Source organism: Apteryx mantelli, chromosome 3 (genome assembly GCF_036417845.1).
Source record: "Apteryx mantelli isolate bAptMan1 chromosome 3, bAptMan1.hap1, whole genome shotgun sequence".
In the NCBI taxonomy this organism is placed as follows: domain Eukaryota; kingdom Metazoa; phylum Chordata; class Aves; order Apterygiformes; family Apterygidae; genus Apteryx; species Apteryx mantelli.
In genome coordinates, this window is record NC_089980.1 from 123950499 (window position 1) to 123970817 (window position 20319).

At 37.5% G+C, this 20319-nt stretch overlaps 1 protein-coding gene across 1 annotated transcript in view; it reads left to right on the plus strand.

Annotated features, from left to right (window-relative positions):
* Positions 1-20319, plus strand: part of GREB1 (growth regulating estrogen receptor binding 1) — a 65621-nt gene that overhangs the window by 40932 nt on the left and 4370 nt on the right. The window contains exons 23-31 of the mRNA XM_013955040.2: positions 6043-6145; positions 7629-7787; positions 10444-10586; positions 11377-11538; positions 13153-13357; positions 14604-14778; positions 15733-15951; positions 18125-18260; positions 18792-18992. Coding sequence (XP_013810494.1) covers positions 6043-6145; positions 7629-7787; positions 10444-10586; positions 11377-11538; positions 13153-13357; positions 14604-14778; positions 15733-15951; positions 18125-18260; positions 18792-18992 — 1503 coding nt within the window. The remainder of the gene's footprint in view (positions 1-6042; positions 6146-7628; positions 7788-10443; positions 10587-11376; positions 11539-13152; positions 13358-14603; positions 14779-15732; positions 15952-18124; positions 18261-18791; positions 18993-20319) is intronic.

The window sequence follows — 20319 nt, forward strand, 5'->3', positions numbered from 1 at the left end:
TTGCAAAAGGAAACTACATTTTGTTATTAAATGATTTTATTCCTTTGTATACTCAAATTATGGTGCAATAGAGTAAGAACAGCACAAATTGGCTTTTCGTGTTGTGACTACTTGCAAATGTTGCAATCCATAAAGGATTCTGAAAAATACTTTGATGAGCAGTTCTTCACTACTGTCCCTGTCCATTCCTTTCATCTAAATTGTCCATATTTGCTGAAGATTAAGGTATTACATGAACAAGAAAATGCATGTCATATTGAGCTGTGGGGCAGAAACAAATACATTCTGGAACAGACATATTGTATATTTCTATCTCTAAGAAAAACACAGGCTGAGACAATTTTTGATAGAATTTTATATACATATCAAGAAATCCAAAGATACTATTCCCAAAGCTACTCTAAATATCAAAATTAGCCCATAAGTAAATATGGTAAATATGGTAATTAATTTTATTGTAAAGTATTTGTTTTCGGGTCCTAAATGCATATCTGTGGTTCTCAGAAGAGCCATTCAGAGACATCTTGAGAGCATACTCTACACCTGTAAGCAGGATTTGGTGTTTAACACACATGGTACTTGCCATTTACCTAGTTGTAATTAGACAGACAGCTTATTTATTCATTGGCTCCCTTCCAGAGTGTGACATTCACCACTTTTCAATATCAAGTGAAACCCTTCTTTGAAATATTGAATAGGACTCCTTTTGGCCCTTGGTATGGCAGTGAATTTTACCCTCAATTTCACTTCCTTTATTTGAAACTCCATCCTTTCTCCAGCTCTCTCCAAAATGCAGGTTATTTCCTTGTCTTGTATTGGGTCACACAGTTGGATCAATTCCTAAAAGATACCCTTCACATGTTTATTCATTTTATATTCCCCTGTTCTTTCTGATGAATATACCTGTTTCACACAAAACAGATTTTTGGATTAAATTAGGAATAACATGCCTTCTCCCTAAGTGTCCCAATTTAAGGGTATGTGTTCATTTCAATATGTGGGAAAAGATAGTAGTTTTGCTTCCTTTAGCATTTTGACCTGACAAAGTATTAAAAACTGCTGTAAAAGAAAAAAAAAGAGCTATAAAAATATGTTGGTTGTTTATTGGGTTAAGGTTTGTCAATATAATGTCTGTTCTAGGTAAAGGTCTCTTATAGGAATAGGTAAAATAAAACATAGACAAAATAGAATTCCCCTTCTCACTTTCGTAATAAATCATTTTCCTTCCAGAAATAGGTTTTTGCTCACATGTTTGTTTGATAATATCTACATTGTACCTGGAATTGTGCTGCATACTGCATGAAGAGATATAAGCAGAAGATTGTGGCATTTTCTCAATAGAAGTCAATTATTAGACAGTACCAATTTGAATGTGAATAACATGTCAGCCAGAGTATCAGACAGTGAGAGTATTGTCTTTCTCAAAAATTAGGAAGTACTTTTTTTTTTTTTTTTAATCAGGCAGTACTATACTAAACTTCAAATTAGGAAGCAATTTATTGGTTAAAATGAAAAATATGAAATCAACATTGGAGGAAAATAAGCATGCTTGTGAATCAAAATTATAATTTTCACTGTCTATGTAATTGGTAATAAAGTATGTGCACCCTTCTCTCACAGAGACATTTTACCCTCTAGACTGGTCAAAATGTTTTGCCATAAGGCTGCTTTTCATCAATCCATACACTCCAGTGCAAGTGACTCTCATCCTGTTATATGCCTCTCAACACTAACTGAACATACTAATAAAAGCATTGGGTTAAGAAATTAAGCAATGGTCTGAGTGTATCCTTTGGAATGAAAGGACAAAGTAGACTTTTCATTACATAATTCCAGTATTTTCTTTTCCTTTTTTATAGTTTCATATAGAAAGGAAGTTTGGTATATTGAACCCCTTCTGAATGTTTAGAGTTCCTTCATTATATCCAGATAAGTCCTGAGAAAGAGGATCTTCAGGTTTTGATTCCTCTAAAAACTTAACTGCATTTCAGTAAAGGCACTGGACAGTTAGTTTAACTGATCTGCGTGGTATCATTGTGGTACTTCATTCAGTTCCCCGAAAAGTTCCTCACCTCACTTTGGATTCCATACCTACAGCACCCAAAGAAACTTGCAAAAGATTTACTATCTTAATACATCCTCTTCCACCATTACTATAAAACAATTTTACAGGTGTTCTGGAAAAAATCTCTCTTGTTTTCTATAAAATAAGCCATTAAACTTGATGCATTTGTCAGTGGACAAGTATGTACATTAAAAGACAATACATTTATTATTTTTAAAGGAGGCTTTGGGAGATGCAGCTGAATAGGTATAAAGAAGACCAATATATTTATGTCTAAGTTAGCCCACATTATCTATGTTAAGACATTGGTTAGTGAGTATGAATAAACATGCACCACCATAAACAAAGTAGTATCACTTCTATGGACAGAAATATAGTCTCTAGTGCACCCAAGAAAATGCTCACCAGGATGCTTAAATTGACTGAAATATATTTTTCTTGGAAAAGAAACATTTATCTTAAAACTGCAAATCAGAGTTTTGTGCTATTGGTTTTTAACTGGGTATTAGCCCCTAGAACTAGCATTTTCCATAAGCGTGGAAGCTGCTCATGGTGTGAAGGTAGCTAACTGCTCAGTCCTATGGCATAGGAATTCTTTCACACTTCTTTCTAAGGAAGAAAACTGCTGCCCATATTATTTGGATTTCCTCTGCTTCTATTAAAATCTTATGACAATGGGCTTATTTACCATGTTGCTTATGTAAGAAAATAATATCAGGGAAATATTTAATATATCTATTGTTAGCTGTCTTTTAGCAGAACATAGGAAGTGGAAACAAGGAGAAGAGCCAGCACCATTTGACCAGCTGTCTGTGGACCATCAGCATATTTTCAATGAATCACCACTGGTTTGCAGACCACAATTTGAAAACCACTCCTGTGGTATGTTAAGAACTATCTCACCTGGAAATTAAAATAGAAAAGCCTTATGCAATTCCCCCTTTTGCCATATTTATCCAAATGTAAAGACTGAAAGCAGATGGTACTTTTTAGCAACATATAAGAATAATAAAAGACTTGTTGTGGTCCTGATGTCCAGTGTCTGGAATAAGTTAAAAAAGGAAACTCATTACTGTTAGACCTGCTACAACAGCACTTTTAGATATCACTTCTACAAATAAGCATGGAGGCATGTACATAATTTCTCTGACTGGAATATCTCTCCCTGATTCTTAGACAGACAAACAATTTGTTTTCAGTTTATCATAGATATCTATGGAAAGTACAATTCAACGGTCAAACTCTTCGGATAACTTTCACTCATGCGGGTACTGTGTGTCTTTGTCAAAGACCTTCAGACCACTTGAATTCTCTGCAGGAAAAATCTGAATGCATATTCCTTCTTCTTGCTCACATACAGCTACATTCTTTGTGAATGAAGAGCTATAGGGTAAATATAGTCTTAGTTTTTGATTGGCCAAATCATGCACTGCACCAACGATGAAAATAGAAATCAAACTGGTAAATCTTTGCAAGCCCCACATTCCTCGGTTTTCAAATGCAATCCACAAGACTGAGATTTTGCTCTCTTCTAGGATTTTCTTTTTCCGAGACTAATTGCATCAGACTTCTTTCTTCCAACTTCAGATAGACAGAAGCAAATTAGAGTAATACTTCCATATCACAAACTTTTTAAGAATGTCTGGACCCCATGTGCCAGATCTATTAAGGCACTGGGTACTACCATACATTTGAGGAACCTCTTTCTGGGAAGAAGTAGAGCTGTCTGTCGTAACAGCACCTCTCATGTACTTTTTTTTCAGGAATTGCAAGAATTCAACACAGTTCCAGGTTCCATCACTCTTTTAATTTGTTTGCAGAAGGATATTGCAGGATATTGAGAAAAATACCCTGCTCAGAGTCCTTTCTTACCAGTCCGTGTCATTATTAATAAATTATATCATGGTTATGCCCAGAGTCACTAATTAGAATCAACACTACATTGTTCTAGGCCTTTCTAAAGACATGCAGTTACAGTCCAGTCATGTATCCAGTTTAAAATTTCTTTGCAAATCTTCTATTTTGTTGCAGTTGGGAGATGGACGATGGGCAAATATGGGGTTTTACGCTTCAAAATTGTGCGTATCCTGCTTGCATGATCTCTTTGCTTCTGCCTAACAATGTCCAAACAAACTGACTCAAAAGAGGTGTGGTAGCAGTTAGGACAAGGACGCTCTGCAGAGATGTGGAAGCTCTGATTATTGACTTCTACTCAGTACTTTCAAACAAGTGAAGATACTCTCTGCAGTTCCATTTAGTCTAGAGATGTTACACACAGAAAACTATTATGAAAGTTAAAGGTGCGCTTACTTATTTGGGCATGTTACAAAATCATTTTTTCAAATTTTTTCCTTTCTGGAGTAAAAATTGTTTAGTAAATGAGAAGTCCTTCTTCTTTTTGAAAATGTTGTTCTCAAAATGAACTGAGAAAGATGTTCTAAAAGACCTGGAAATAAGAGGCTCTTTTTTCAACTTGTCTGTCTGTATTTCAGCAATTCATTCCTTCAGCAGAAAATGCAGGCAAATGTGCAAGTCAATGGAGTCAAAATATGAATATTGTCCTGTGTTCAGCGTGATCATTCTATTTGCAGAGAAACATTCTGAAAATGTGGAGACGTTCCTGCCAATTCCCACCAGAATTTTGTATACAGTATTGCTAATATCTAACAGTTCATAAAGCTCATAGTACTCTATTGGACACTTTTTTATGTGACAGATAATGAAGTTGGATAAGATATGATGCGTGAAATATCAAAAGTACATATGTTTTAGTTTAATGGTTAGGAACTATTATCCATCATCCCGTGGTTTTCAACATTTTCCATTTGATTTATGAGTGTCCAGTGGAGGTGTTTGAGTCAACAGACAAGTCATACCTTTCATGGACCACTTGGTAGTAGCCCACTGACCACCCAGATATACTATTGAAAACCATTGATAAAGACCAGTCTCCCAAGGGAAAGAAAAATATTCTTGATTTTGATAGAAGTTTTAAAAGGATACCAGAAAGAAAACCATAAAGAAAAACAGATTGTCTGTTGATGATTCTAAATATATATTTTAAACAGTTTAGGAATTACAGTGTTTCAGATAGATACCTGATATCAAGGGAACAGGATGAGTACTCTTGACAAATTCTCTCTAATTTGTTTGGAACTGTTAATCTGTCAGGCCATACAATGTTTAACAAATAGATGATCAGAGGCACTTTAAAAGAATATGTTCATAAGGGCATATAAAAGTAATCCCAGACTTGAGAGACAACATGGAAATTACATTCTTATAGAACAAAGTGTGATCAAGTTTGCCTTAAATGTGGGAAGGTATAACATTTTTGTTTAGCTTACCAATAAATGGATCTATGGAATTGCAAAGTAGCCATTTGAGCCAACTTTAGGACCTTGTTCCAAAGTCAGCAGAAAGATTTTCATCAGTCTTAATGGGTTTTACATCAGACCCTACACTGGGAGTCAAGAACATCTCATCTGTAGGCAGACTATGGCCCATGCTATAATTTCCTCTATGCACAGTCACTTTTTTTCTGTGTAATTCCTGGATAGCATAGTGTGTGCTAACACATGATCTACCATGTATATCTGAAAGGCTTATTTGACTCTGAACAGGGAAAATGGTCTCCTTTTTCACCCTTGGTAAGCAACTTTCAAATGCAATCATCTGATTTAAGAATGACAGATACTGAACTTTGACAAAAACAAATGTTTACCTACTCTTGCTTCAGCTTCAAAGCCTCCCCTTCAAAGCACAAAACTGTTGAGTCTTTAAACATGTCATTTATGCTTAGGAATATACAAATATAGGAATATACATGCACTGAATATTAATGTACAGCTTTGATCTATATTTCTATAAAGTTATATTACATTAGTTATTGCAGTTCCAGTTTCCAAATATGTGGAAAAGTAACATGTTGAGAAAAGAAAGCTTACTTTTTTATTTTCTAATTTATATATTTACAGATAGGGAAAACAGGTGCCTACCTGCAATTTCTCAGTATTTTGTCCAGAATGCTGATTAGACTGACAGAAGTGGATGTTTATGATGAGGAAGAGATCAACATTAGTAAGTTCTTGATATAAAAATATTTGCTTCTGGAGACTGTAGAAGATTGCTATGTTAATTTGAACAATAGTTTGCCTATATATTCTGTGCTTTTCACCTTTGACTGCAACTAATTTACTTTACTGAAATATTTTTAGAAAAGTTTAGTGTCATCTTTAACTGACACTTGAGAATATTTTATTATTTTACTCGTCATTTAGAGTTTAGTCTTCCTCTCAGTCAAAAAAACCACATACTTCTTTTTCTTGGAAAGTCATCATCAGCATTTATGCATATTGTGTTATTCAGCCATTATTTTTGAGTTTAGAATTGGAATAAATTTTTGTGGTAAACCGTATAAAAAAATCAGTGAAATTTTGACTGATTTAGACTATGAGGAGCAGTTTCATCATATAATCTAAGTACCCAAGATCACATAAACAGGAAAATTATTCCTGCTCTCTAATAGCTGGTTTTAATCTAAACCTCTTTTATTTACAGTGTATTACTTACTCCCCTTTGTTTCCAGATGTATTGCTGAGGCTCAGCCTGAGTAATTAAGGGCTGATTTACATTAAAAAAAAAAAAAGTCCAGAGCAATATTTTATGGGATATATGTAATTCAGCACTGGGTCATGGTCCTGGGCAACCTGCTCCAGGCAGACCTGATTGACAAGGGGGTTGGACCAGATGATCTCCAGGGCTGTGGAGAGTCCCAGGTGGATGCTACCTGCATGCTATCTGGCTCAGTCACCTTCTGGCTGGAAGCTGTTTAGCTATTTCACTGTGGTGCTGTGCCTCAGCTGCTGTCTATGAGGACTTTTTTAGGCAGTAGCCAGGAGTCTTCCTCCACACTGAGCTGTTCTTGAGAAAGAGGCAACAGTTCCCCAAGGTTTATCACAAAACCTGTGGTAAAGGTGACCAGTCTGTGAGTGGAGAGGTTTGTGTAAGCAATCATCTGTGTGCTTTGGGCAGAATTTTAGGGATAACTCACATTCAGGGCATGAGGATGAGTAGAAGGAATCAGTGACCTTGTCACTGATGTAGCTTGATTTGGAGAGGATATCTCTGTATTGCCTTCAGCCTCTTGGTAGGACTTACTTGTTTGTGCCCAATCTCCTGCTGCCTGAGTGGCTTTGGTATCAGCTATAACTTAATCTCTGTCACTTAGGTGTATGTGTGTGGAAGGATTCCTAATGCCTGGATGCAGATAGATCAGCCTTACCAGGACTGTGACACTGTTTGCATCATCATTCTACCAGCTGCTCAAGGCAGATTCTGGAGGTCCTAATTTTTTAGCAAAGGTTTAAAAGTCAGAATTGCATTGAGGTATGGGGTACATTTGTTCAAAGGTGCATTTCTTTATCCATAATAATATTGCTGCCTCAGAATTATAGAATAAAAAATGATGCAAAGCAATAGGCATGGGAAAACTATGTATAACAATGTGGACAGATTTTTAAATTGTAATTCCATGAATTTTTGTTTTTCAATAATATCATAGACATAAAAGAAGAATCTGATCAATACTACCATCAGCCTGGAGATGTGTGGCCAGATTTGGAAACACTTAAGAAGATCCCTTTTGACTACACTATCCATGATCCGAAATACGAAGATGCAAGTCTGATTTGTACAAAACTTCAGACTATAAACAGTGAAGGTTAGAATTCGAAATATCTGGAGTGATACACATATATGTATTTATTTATTTGTTTTTAATATGAGAATCCCATTGACTTGAAGGATCAGAGTGCAACTATCAGAATTACACTTGACTAAGGCATATTAAGAAAGGATTTGAAGTTTGCTAGATGACACATCAGAGTATGAGCCTTACAATTGTTTTATGGACTACTAAATAATTTGTCTTTCATTAAAAAGCTGTGATTTGACAAAAATGTGTGTATTTGAATGTTTTTATGTCGTGGCATTGTCCTGTTTTGTAGCAATGAAATGACTTAAGTGGGTAAGGGTATTTTTGTACCTAAAATTGTTTTTAGGTTTGGATTATAAGGGTGAGGTTCATCTGCACAGATTTGGATTTCAGCAGTATCAAGGTGTGATTTAGGCCTCTTGACTCCCTTAACAGTTCTTAATGAGAAATAAGCACTTCTAAAGCATAATTTATCTCTTTCTACAGTAGATGTTTAAAATAGTTCAGGTTAACTGCAGACTAGATGTGTCTGTTTCTTTCTGTGGAATATAAAAGGCATCTAGCTTATAGGCAGATTGATAAGTGAAAGTGTCTACAGTGAAATAGATCTCTGAATATGTTCCTATACATAAGCCAGCTGGACATACGCAAGTCCATGGGACTGAATAGGATGTATCCAAGCATGTTGAGGGAGCTGGCCAACATCATTGTGAGGTTGCAGTCTTTAAAATGTGATGGCAATTGGGGGAGGTTCCTGATGGCTGTAAAAAGGCAAATATCATGCCCCTTTTCAAGAGGACAAGAAGGAGGATCGATGAAGCTACAGCCTAGTCAGCCTACCCTCAGTCCCCAGAATAATTATGGAAAATATCCTCCTGTAAAACATGTCCAGGCACATGAAGGACAAGAAAGTGATTGGGAACAGCTAGCTTGGATCTATCACAGGCAAATCGTGTTCAATCAACTGGATTGCCTTTTATGATGAGGTGACTGGCACTATGGACAAAGGAAGAGCAGTGGTTTTACCTTGATTTCTGCAAGACTTTTGACCCAGTCTTTTATAATGTCCTTATAGCTTAAAATGGAGGCATATGGTTTAGACAGGTGGATTATAAGATGGGTGGGAAATCAGCTGGACCACAGAACTCAAAGTGTGATAATAAGCTGTACAAGATTCAACTGACAGCTGTTTAATCATGACACTCCTCAGGGGCTGATAGTGGGGCAAATGCTGTTTTAGACTGTCATTATTGAGAGAACAGTTGATCCACTGGAAGGTAGCACTGACATTCAGAGCCTTGACAGGCTGGAGAAATGGGCTGATGGGTTTCTCATGAAGTTCAACAAAGTCAAATGAAAAGTCCTGCACTTGGGTTGGAATAACCTTTTGCAGCTTACAGGCTGGGGCCAACCATTTAGAAAGCAGCTTTGAGGAAGATGACCTGCTGATTTTGGTGGACAATCTGAACATGACTGATCAGTTCTCCCTTGGGCTAATGGCTTACTGGACTGAGTAAAAGTGTAGCCAGCAGCTGAAGAGAAGTGATTATTCTTCTATACTTGGCACTTGCAAGAGCACATCTGGAGTACTGTGTCAAGTTTGGGTTTTGCAGTGCAAGACAGACATTGACATATGGGAGTGAGTCCAGTGGAGGGCCACCAAGATGGATAGAGGCCTGAAGCGCACGATGCGTGTAGAAAAGCGGAGAGAATTAGGTTTGTTCAGCCTGGAGAAAACTAGGGGGGGAGACATCTGATTGCACAGTGTAATGACAAGAGGCAACAGACACAGGTTGCAAAATGGGAAATTACAATTAGATAGTAGGAAAGATATTTCCAGAATAAGAGTGGTCAAACCCTGGAGCAGGTTATTCAGAGAGGCTGTGAAAACTTCATCCTTGGTGATTTTTGAAACTTGATAGGACAAGGCCATGAAAAACCTGATCTAATGCTGAAGTTGGCCTTGCTTTTGAGTGCAGCATTGACCAGATGACATACAAAAGTCCTTTCCAACTGAAATTATTCAGTTCTGATGTAAAGGCTACGTGGCATCTATGAGAATGAGTTAGCAGTCTCAGGTCACTTCTGCATAGGTGGGTGTCCTCATCAGAGGTTGCCATTAAACCTCATCTTCTTTCAGTCTGCTGCAAAGGAGAGACTTTTTTTTTTTTTTTTAATGTGGATTTCTGCTAAATAACAGCAACACTAGACTTGCCAAGTTCATTTCACATAATCTACGGTGACATCCATCACAGGATAGCAAATGTCTTGCATGGCAAAATACAGTCGGATTTAAGCCTGTGAGCTGGGGCTGAAGACTCTTTTTTATGTTTTATTGCCTTTGCAAGCATTCAACCAGTAACAGCAGCAGCGACAGTGACAGTTATACTAATCTGGCTTTGCTTACACCTCAGCTTTATCTGAAATCCCTACAGAATTATCATAACTGTGGACTTACAGATGTTTCTTTGTATTCTCCTTTGCTGTACAAAGCAATTTATAAAACATACTATGCTCAGAATGAATTCATAGTTTGTTTTGCAAGTATTTAATCCTGCCGCTGTTCCTAGAAGTTTATTACAGTGACAGAAATGGTTCATCACAAGGGAATATATTCTACTCTTGAATATATTTTACATTTATGTTGCTTCTTTTTTAATAGACAGATCAATGAGCAGGAGACAGGAGGATATGTATACACGACGTCAAACAACTAGGATGAGGTTATCCAAGTATGCAGCGTATAACACCTATCATCATTGTGAACAGTGTCATCTGTATATGGGTTTCAATCCCAGGTACCAGGTAAAGTCTTCCAAATCATTACTTTTCAGGTCAGAAACCTAAGCACACACAACCCAAACCCAGTTTGTGTGCACTCACACTATCTGAATTGGTTTACAAGTTGTATGTATGTAATCTACAGTTCCACAAAGAGCTGATTTACAGATTTTGATACTTTTTGAGATTTGCCTTCCATTATTAGACCACAGATTTGAGGACTTCAGAGGACTGTTTCTTGCCTCACTTACTTACAGTAACTTATTCAGTGCTGTAATCACCATTCTACATGTATACTACCAGTGAAAACTGATTTCCCAATAAGCTTTTCTCACTGGGACTTGCTAACATTTTGATCTGAGTAATTGCAAGAGTTGCTAATTCTGATAATGGAGCAGTGCAGCATAGGGAGTTCTATATATAGTGTATAGATTGGTACTATTCAGAGTAATCCTGCGCTTTCCTGCCTTAATAGGAATGTGAGGAAGATGCATTAGTAAGGCAAATACTGTGGCTTTTATGTGTGAAATAGTATTTCTAAAAGCAGAGTGGTCTACAAGTCTTGGTACCATCAGCAAGACAAAACTGTACTAATTGTTTCAAAAGAAAGAACAAATTTTTTTTTTCTTTAATATGTTCTAGCCCGGGGGGGCTCACTTAACACTTAGTGAACTGTGAGGTAAAATATACTGCAATACAGTGAGTGATTGTTTTAGTAATGTTATGAATGTGTTTGAACTACGCTGAGACCTTTCAGGAAGTAAGTTTGACTATAACCACTGGAATTACTTTTTTTTTTTTTTTCTGTCTTCAGCTTTATGAGTCCACTCTTCATGCATTTGCCTTTTCCTATTCCATGCTGGGAGAAGAGATTCAGCTGCATTTTATCATTCCAAAGTCAAAAGAACATCATTTTGTCTTTAGCCAACCAGGAAGACAGTTGGAAAGCATGAGGCTACCACTAGTCACAGATAAGGTGGATGGATAATTATATTTTCTGTCATACATGGGAGAGACACAAGACCTGTTTTAAAATTTATTAAAGTTTACACCTCTGAGCCTGCTGTCAGGACATCATGAGGCACTAAGTTTGTATTTTCTCACAGAAAGGGAGACATCAAGCAAAACCATCAAGCCGCCAATAATGTTTCTTTTGCTCATTATCCAGAATGGACAATTTATACATTCTTATCTGGGGTAAAACTTCTTTGGATATGGGTTTAAGATTCTAAAGTGAGAATGATTTCAGCAATGAGCCTCAGAGATATGGTTGTGCTTATCAAATAGTTTGATAGTTTGTGATAGTTTACTAAGAGGAAGCAATTTTTCACTGTAGAGGAAGGTGCCAGAGTATCCCATCTTATTCTGCACAAATGTTCAAATGCTTTCATATAAAAATAAGGCTTTCACAGAAACTTTGTCATGGATTTAAGACTGTCTGAAGAATCACATGGCACTTGTAGAAAACAGTTTGTAAGATCATTCGTCCGAGCAGGCTATGCAATCTCTGATGTTGGCCTTTACAGTGACTCCTAATATCCATGACCAAGCTGTGCCTGGTTCAGGTTACACTGCCTGAATTATTGGAGAAATCAGTGGAACAGTAGCAAGCAGTGGCAGTTCTATCCTGGAGAAAATAAGCTTACGAAAAACAAGTACTGTCAATACAACCCTCCAGTTTTATGTCCAGCTCAAGCCTGAAATGGGAGAACCTAGATAGCCACACAGCTGCAACTGTGCCATGTGACGATGGAACCTCCTGCTCATCCTCACCCAATAAACTTGTGCTCAGCTACATAATTGGAGCTGTGCCCCAGGTCCTTGTGGATTCTTTTCCTGCTTCTGCTAATGTCCTGCTATGAGGCTTTGCCAAATCCATTTTTTCTTCCTTTGCTTTGCTGTCTGTAAAAAACCAAATGTTTATCTACTATAAAAAGGTGCTTGCAATATTGCTGCAAGTTTGAAAGGTGCTATGAGATATAAACATAGAATATAAAGCTCTTATAAAATATTTTTCTCCATGCACACTAAGTTACCCTTCAAAGGACTCCACTGGAATCAAAACCACCATGTTTTTCTTTGGCAGTTTTAAATCTGCTTAACTGTGAGGGCCTTAGAGAAATTCTGTAGAGCAGCACATCTCCATCCTGGATCCTTAAAGGCCTTACTAGGAACCAGGCTGACAGCACTTGCCCAGACTGGAACAGTCCTGAACATGTGTAGAAACAGGGTTCTGAGGAGCAACTAGGAGGCACCTAGTGAGTTTAAATGCATTCAATGCATGGTCTTACTTCATATAGACCTAAATCCTTTACAAGATCTAGCCTTGAGGTGCATGTGTACTTGGCAGGTCAGAGTTAGCAGTCCTATCCAGTCCACTACATTCTTACCAGTCAATTAAGCTTAGTGACAGAACTTGCTTTTTTACAAGTCTTATAAAAGTTACTTTTTTTTCCTATTAAGCTGATTTAAAATGATGAAGTTTCTCCAGTGTCAGGGAATCTGATTTCTGCTGAAGGACTTTGTCTGCTTTGTTTAAACATCATGCAGCTTAATATGAAAACTCACATTTTTGTTTCTTTATTTACAGAGTGAAGATTACATAAAAAGTCCTACTTTTACTCCCACTACTGGGCGTCATGAACACGGGCTTTTCAATTTATATCATGCAATGGACGGGGCCAGTCATTTGCATGTTTTAGTTGTCAAGGAATATGAAATGGCCATATATAAGAAGTACTGGCCCAACCATATCATGCTTGTTCTACCAAGCATTTTCAACAGTGCAGGAGTAGGTAAGTGTAACAAAAAGTTCTTTACAAATGTAGACACACAACTTGGGCCCTTGAGGTGTTATTCATCAGTGAGAGGTAGATGTACACTTTGTAGCTAGCATACCTGATCTGGTGATTTGGACTTCCTTTGAAAAGTCAGAGAGTCACAGTCTAAAATGCAATTACTTAATCCAGAAGCAGTCATCTAAAACAAACTAGATGAATCGCACCCTAGAAATACTTACTCTCCTCTATTGACTATAAAGGAAATGGAGGGTGATTAACTCAGACAGAGTTACGTACTCTATTTCCTTGTGGAAATAGTTATGTAGTATTTTCAGAATATCTATACTTCAGAAACGGCAATTTTTTCCTTTTAACAAAGATGAGATGATGACTATGCTGTGAACCTTAAATATGCCATAATACATCAAAATCACATCATAGCCATGAAGTTATTGGTGCTTAGTACTATGGCCCATTAATCACCATGATGAATGGAAGGACTCTTTCTCCCAGACACAGTGTGTAGACATGGGTCTTCCACAGGTCACGTGTCACAGCTGCTAACTTTATGGGGATATCTCAGGTGCCTCAAATGGCACTAGATACTTCTGTTTAGTCAACTGAGTTATGCTCAGGCTTTTTGCTAGAGGAGGGACCTACAGCATCTCATGGAAATGGAACATCTGCATTTGTGAGGCTGGAAGCTCACTAATGCAGTCTCAAATGTGTGTGTGGGTGAATAGAGATGGGAAGAGATTAATGGGTATAGGCAGTGATGCACTGATTAAGTGCATCTCTTGCGTAGTTTCTGGTAATATGATCTCTGTGAAATATTCAGCACCCTGCTTTCACTGATGGAACAGTTTGTAGACAGCAGTAGTGCCAAACATTCAGTGTAGACAAACAGGGGAAATTGATCCCATGCTATTTGGTTGGTCAATCAACATCTGTACATGTTTGCACTGAGAGATGCCAGTAGGGGCAAATATTTGTCAATTTTAAAAAATCAGTCACTAAACTCTTAAGACACTATAAATCTTTACCACAGAAGTCAAGCTTCGTTTTGCATGTTTCCCAGTGGGGTCCTCTAAGTCACTTGTTTGGCAATTGACAGAATAAATTGGCTCTGGGCAGTGTTACGGTATTAATAAAATCTTCAGAGTCATGAGCTCCTGAATATTCCCTTCAAAAGGCTTCCAAGTTAGAAACAAATAATTTCTGCCCCCACTTTTCATCTTACGGTTTATGTTCTTGGTTTCAGGTGCTGCACACTTCCTGATAAAAGAGTTGTCTTACCATAACTTGGAGCTAGAACGAAATCGGCAGGAGGAGCTGGGGATTAAACCCCAGGATATTTGGCCCTTTATTGTCATTTCAGATGACTCCTGTGTTATGTGGAATGCGGTAGAAGTTGATTGTTCAGGAGACATGAAGAGGTAAAACAGTGCAATTGAGGAACATATGCTTTTTCAGCTGATCTCTTTTAAGCTTTCACTGCATATCAGTTTTGAAATGCCATGTTTGAAATACTACAACTTTTAGCCTGTACAAGCAGAGAATAGTATTTGCCTAATGAGATAAATAGTTTCTTTAGATATCTGCCTTTGCATAACATAGTTTAGTACCTGCTGTTCATTCCTGTCCCCTTAGGATTTAAGTGCCTTACAGCCTTTGCTGTATAGCTTGACTCTGGTTATGTAGACAATCCCTGATATACTGGGCAAACACTGGCACTCACATGTACATTTTTAACAGGATTTTTCAAAGGAAGCTAAAAGACATATCTTAGCAGACTGGGCTGCTAACTTCCTCCGGCTCTTTTGTCACTTCTGGTCTGTATGCCTCCTTTATTAGGTCTCCAAACCCCCAAACAAGTGTTATTTTCATTACCTTATTACATTATTTATACTAGATATTTTTATGCGTTCCCAGAACAGTGCTGAGCTCAGCAATGTTGCTATGAAGGATTTATAGTAAACCTTCAAAGACAGCTAAGCTCAATGAAAACTTTTAAATTTATGGAGTTTTAAGGTGGGTTGGGAGGGTGTTATACTTTGCACTCAAGTTATGACACAAAGTCAGCAACTGCCCCTGAGGCATTTGGAATATTACCCAACTAACTTTAAAAGTTGACAAACCTGAGTGACTGTCTGGAAAGATCCAGACTGAGTTTTGAATCTGTCATTTCAGTCCCCACTATATGAACGCCAGTCGATTTTTGGTTTTGATTAGAATGAGAGGTGAGAAGTTGCAGTAGAGTAGAATGGCACTGACGTTACCTTACTGATATTCATGACTACTTTGGACTGTTGAGAACTCCTGTTCAGTTGAGTAGATTCTGATTATTCCCTATATACTTTAAATTTAAAATATTTTCCTAATTATTATAGTGATTATACATGGACTGAAAGGAATGTTTCTTTGAAGCAAATTCTGCAACATATTGAAGCAACTCCCAATGTCACTCACTATGCCTTAATTGGTATGAGGAAATGGGCCAGTAAAACAAACAGTGCAGAGATCAAGGAACCATTCTCCTGTTGCCACGTGCATGATTTCGTCATGCTGAATGTTGATCTGACACAGAACGTTCAGTACAATCAGAACAGGTAAGTGAATCACTAGCATCCTCCTATAGAAATAATGGACCAAAAAAAGTTAGGTTTACAGCAGGTCTTGTTGGATTTTTCAGGAGGTTGTTAATGTGATGCAGACAGATTTTGTTTTTTTACTGATGACTCAAATTCTTCCCTAATCGCCAGCAGCTGAAAGAAGACATTGATCTCCATACTTCCAAATAAATCAGTCATATTTGAATTGCAGGGTAGACACACTCTGCAACATGCCCTGAAGTCCTGGTCCACCAACTGTCTAGACTAATAGACCAAATGGCCTTTGCATAAACACTGTGCTTTCCTTCCTGCACACTAACCTGGACTTCCTTCCAAATGAAACCAGGGTGCATGGGTGAATGGTGCATAACCAAGTCTTGTTCTGATATGGAACTGAGCTATAGCTGGGTTTCCACCTGAGGAGCAGAACACTGGGGCATACTGCTTGTGTGCTTCTCAGCATGGACAAAACCAATCAGAAGAAAGGAATAAGTGAACCCTGTTAACATTGATGATCTTTTCTCACATTCAACTGTCTTGGAATTCCCAATTTTTCATTTATTGTGCCACATAGGATATTTCAGATTATAATATTACCACGCACCGGATCACCGCAGTTACCAAGACTGTATTCACTAGGTACATCATCTCACAGAAGTTCACAGACCTATGTGAAATAAACTGTGGTTTTGGTCCCATTTCTGAGGGACAAGCAATTACTGCAACAGAATGAGGTAGATGTCACTAGAGGTGGGATTCAGTTGTCTAAAGCCAGCCAGGTAGTGACACTTTAAACATCTTAGGATATGCAGTACATCCACCTGGGACTGACAGGTATGATCTAAAGGAGATCTAAAGGAGACCCATGTTTTTCTGTCTATCGTAGGGGATACCCTAGGACATCTAAAATGGCCCTACACACCTAGACTTAGAAAATTGAATCCCACTGTACTTTTCAGAAGAACTCTCCTGTCTCAGGAAGATGTCCTTTAAAGTCTGAGTTTGCTTATAGTTGTGAGGAAGCACTTCTGCTTTCATTATCCTGTGTATAAACAGATGACCTAAATCTCTATAGCAACCAGTCTGACACTTTTAGAGAGCATTTTAAACTTGCTCCCATACATCTTGTACAGAACTGTGCTCCCAGGCTGTCTAACTGTATTATCTTGTGAAGCATTATGAGGGACTAATGAAGAGAATGACAGTGTAATAAAGCAAAGTGATATGAGTACAGTCAGTGATGCTAAAATGTCAAGAATGCCAGACCACACCACCCATTTCCTGTCCATGGGTTTAAATCATCAGCGGCTCACCATAATCCTGCAGGTGGGTTGCTCTTGAGCTTGGAAGTATTATATGACATTCCAAGCTTTAGCTGGTAAGGGAAAAAGTACATTTAAAAAAAACACAGAGAAACTGACAGTCAGGGATGAGAAAAATCCATGTAAATAATACTGAGACCAAGGACGAAGTTTTCAAAACAGATAATTACATTTCAGGTATCTCATTGATGTCCATTGCTGCAGTAATTGGTAAACTCTCTAAAGTACAAACCCTGGATCTTAACCCCATGGTTCTACAGTATCATCCAATTCACTATGTAATATCTACATTCAAAATAGAGAATTGAATCTGAATTTACCAAAGGCCAGAGTGTTTGAATGTAGCCAGCTTTACAAGTTTAAGTTTTGTTCTGTTCCATCTTATTTTTAAAATGAGTCAAGTTTAGCTCAGGCATGTTTTGCCTCATTCTGCTGTGTTTATTCCTATGTCTCAGCAATTCTGTTGTAATAAGAAATGATTCTTTGTCTTCAAAAAGTTTTGTCTCTGATGTAATCTGAAATTATTTCTGTAGAGAAATATTGAAAAGGTTCCTGGAGATTTGTATTCTAAGAGAAAAGTGAGTAGTCAGAGACTTCTGTGCATTTGACAGATCAAATGTAGGGCCTCATACATTTCCTTCTAAGTCAAAGGAATTAATTTCCTTGACCTTATTTGGGGAAGCCAGATGACTAGCTATGTGGTGGCAGCTGGTTGGCGGGCAGTATATTTTGACACCTGACCATCCCTCTGTCCTTTCTCTGGTGCTGATCAAAGATTCTGAGTGTTTGTATTTGTCAGTGTATAATAAGAAACATTGCTCTGAATTGCTATGATTTTATTCTTCCAGATTTACATGTGATGATGTTGACTTCAACTTGCGTGTCCACAGTGCTGGCCTTCTCATCTGTCGGTTCAATCACTTCAGTGTCATGAAAAAGCAAATTGCAGTAGGAGGACAGAGATCCTTCCACGTTAAGTCTAAGGTGGGAAATGAGAATTCTGCTTCATTGTTAAATTTCTGTTTGCCTCTTTGAACTCTGTAACACGGAGAGCTGAGGTATTATGGTGCATCTCCAGTTGCCAGTAACGGGGTACATCTGCCATGTTTTTTTTTTTTTCCTGAAATCTACAATATTCTTGGTATAAAGATTCATTTAACTTTAATAATTTTCCTGTAAAATTTTTAAAACCATATAATGGTTTTTTTTTGCAAGCTGGGTAACCATTCACTATGAGCTTTTATCTATAGCTAGTGAATTGATCATCTTTATGCCATTTCATATTCAGGAGAACTTTGTGTTCAAAGCAGAAACCCCAAACACTCTATAAATACCAATATAATTCCATGAACATCTGAAACTTTTTTGATAGTAGATATTTGGCTGAGTAATTTTGCTTTTTATATAGATCTTGGATTTGTAGTATAGAGACATATTTTGTACAAACCAAAATTCAGATAATTAGGACTTGATGGATCAGGATTGATCTGTACCACAAATATTTTTTCCTCATAGGTATCTGACACTCCAGTTTCAATCTCACCTGCTCAGTACATTTGCGCTCCTGACAGCAAGCATACCTTCTTGGCAGCACCTGCTCAATTGCTCCTTGAAAAATACCTCCAGTATCACAGCCATCGATTCTTCCCTCTCTCACTGAAGAATTATAGCCATCCAGTGCTATCTGTGGACTGTTACCTTAACTTAGGACCACAGGTACTGAACAAAATAATCTTCAAGCAGCTCCAGGAAACACATAGCCTACATTTTGGATGAGTTTTCTGATGCATTCCTTCACAATAGTTACATAGCCTTCAAAAAAGCAAATATTAGATCACTATAATGTTGAAATCAATTTCCAAGTCCCATACAGATATTGATTATTAGAGGCTACAAATAAAGTACACAGAGAATGATACCACAGTTGTCATAAATACTAATATAATCTGGGAGTGGTATTAGATTCTGAATTAACAATGCATTAGAAGAACACATTTTTCTTTAAGAAGTGTTTCCTTAGTCTGTTATAATTTGGCCCTTTCTAGAGCAAATTTCTTCCACAAATTGTTTTACAAATACTAGCTAGTCCTTAGAAAGCACTTTACAATACAAATGTCTTAATTTGCTTTTGGCTAATAAACTGAAGCAGAGAAGCTGAGATTAGAATTTAAGAGCTCTTGGCTCTCACTAATCCTTTCAGATCTAAACCCAGGGTCATATTTAAATTCAAGTGCAGGCTGGATAGAAGTGTGACACTAAGGGGGTGGTGTTTGAGAAAGAGGAATTTTTTTCCCCTTCTCACCAAAATTGAATATTAAATGAAATTCAAACTCATTGGATTTATTGATTAACTTAACTTCTTTACCAAAACAGTTGTGTAATGGCCTTCCCATCTCTGCTGTTCCCAGAATATTTTGAACTATATCTTTTAATTTCCTTTCTATCTGAGCTCTTATAGGCCTAAGTTCCCATCATGATTAGATAAACAAACTCTGTGGAGGGGGCATCATTCTGTTACTCTCTTCATCCATTGCATCCTTTCAGCTCTAATCCATTCAGAACATGAAATGAGTTCAATTCAGTTCTTTAATTGTTACCTGAGTTGGAATATGGTAAAACAGGATTGGAGGAATATGCATCCTGGACCAGAATCTCAACTGCTGTGAGTCAGCCTTGCTCTATTGAATCATGATGACTTATGCTAGCTGGGGCCTCAACTCTGTAGTACAATGGCACTTTGGAAACAAAGCCTTGTGTGGAAGTGGAAGACTGCTTAATCTGAGACTTACTTATAAACCCTTAAAAGAGTGCTATAAATATTCCTGGTTCCTAGCGGGTTTGAGGAGTAGCCACAGGAACAAAGTAAGTAGACTACAGGAAACCCCACACAATCATGCATATGCACAACTACTGACTTGAGTAATCCTACTGTGATGTAAATGAAATTAGAGATTTTTAAAAGGTTCTTCTTATGTAAGACTTCACAGTTACTTTGTTTACTCATGTGTATATAAACTCTTGTGCTAGGCATGTCACAGAGTTA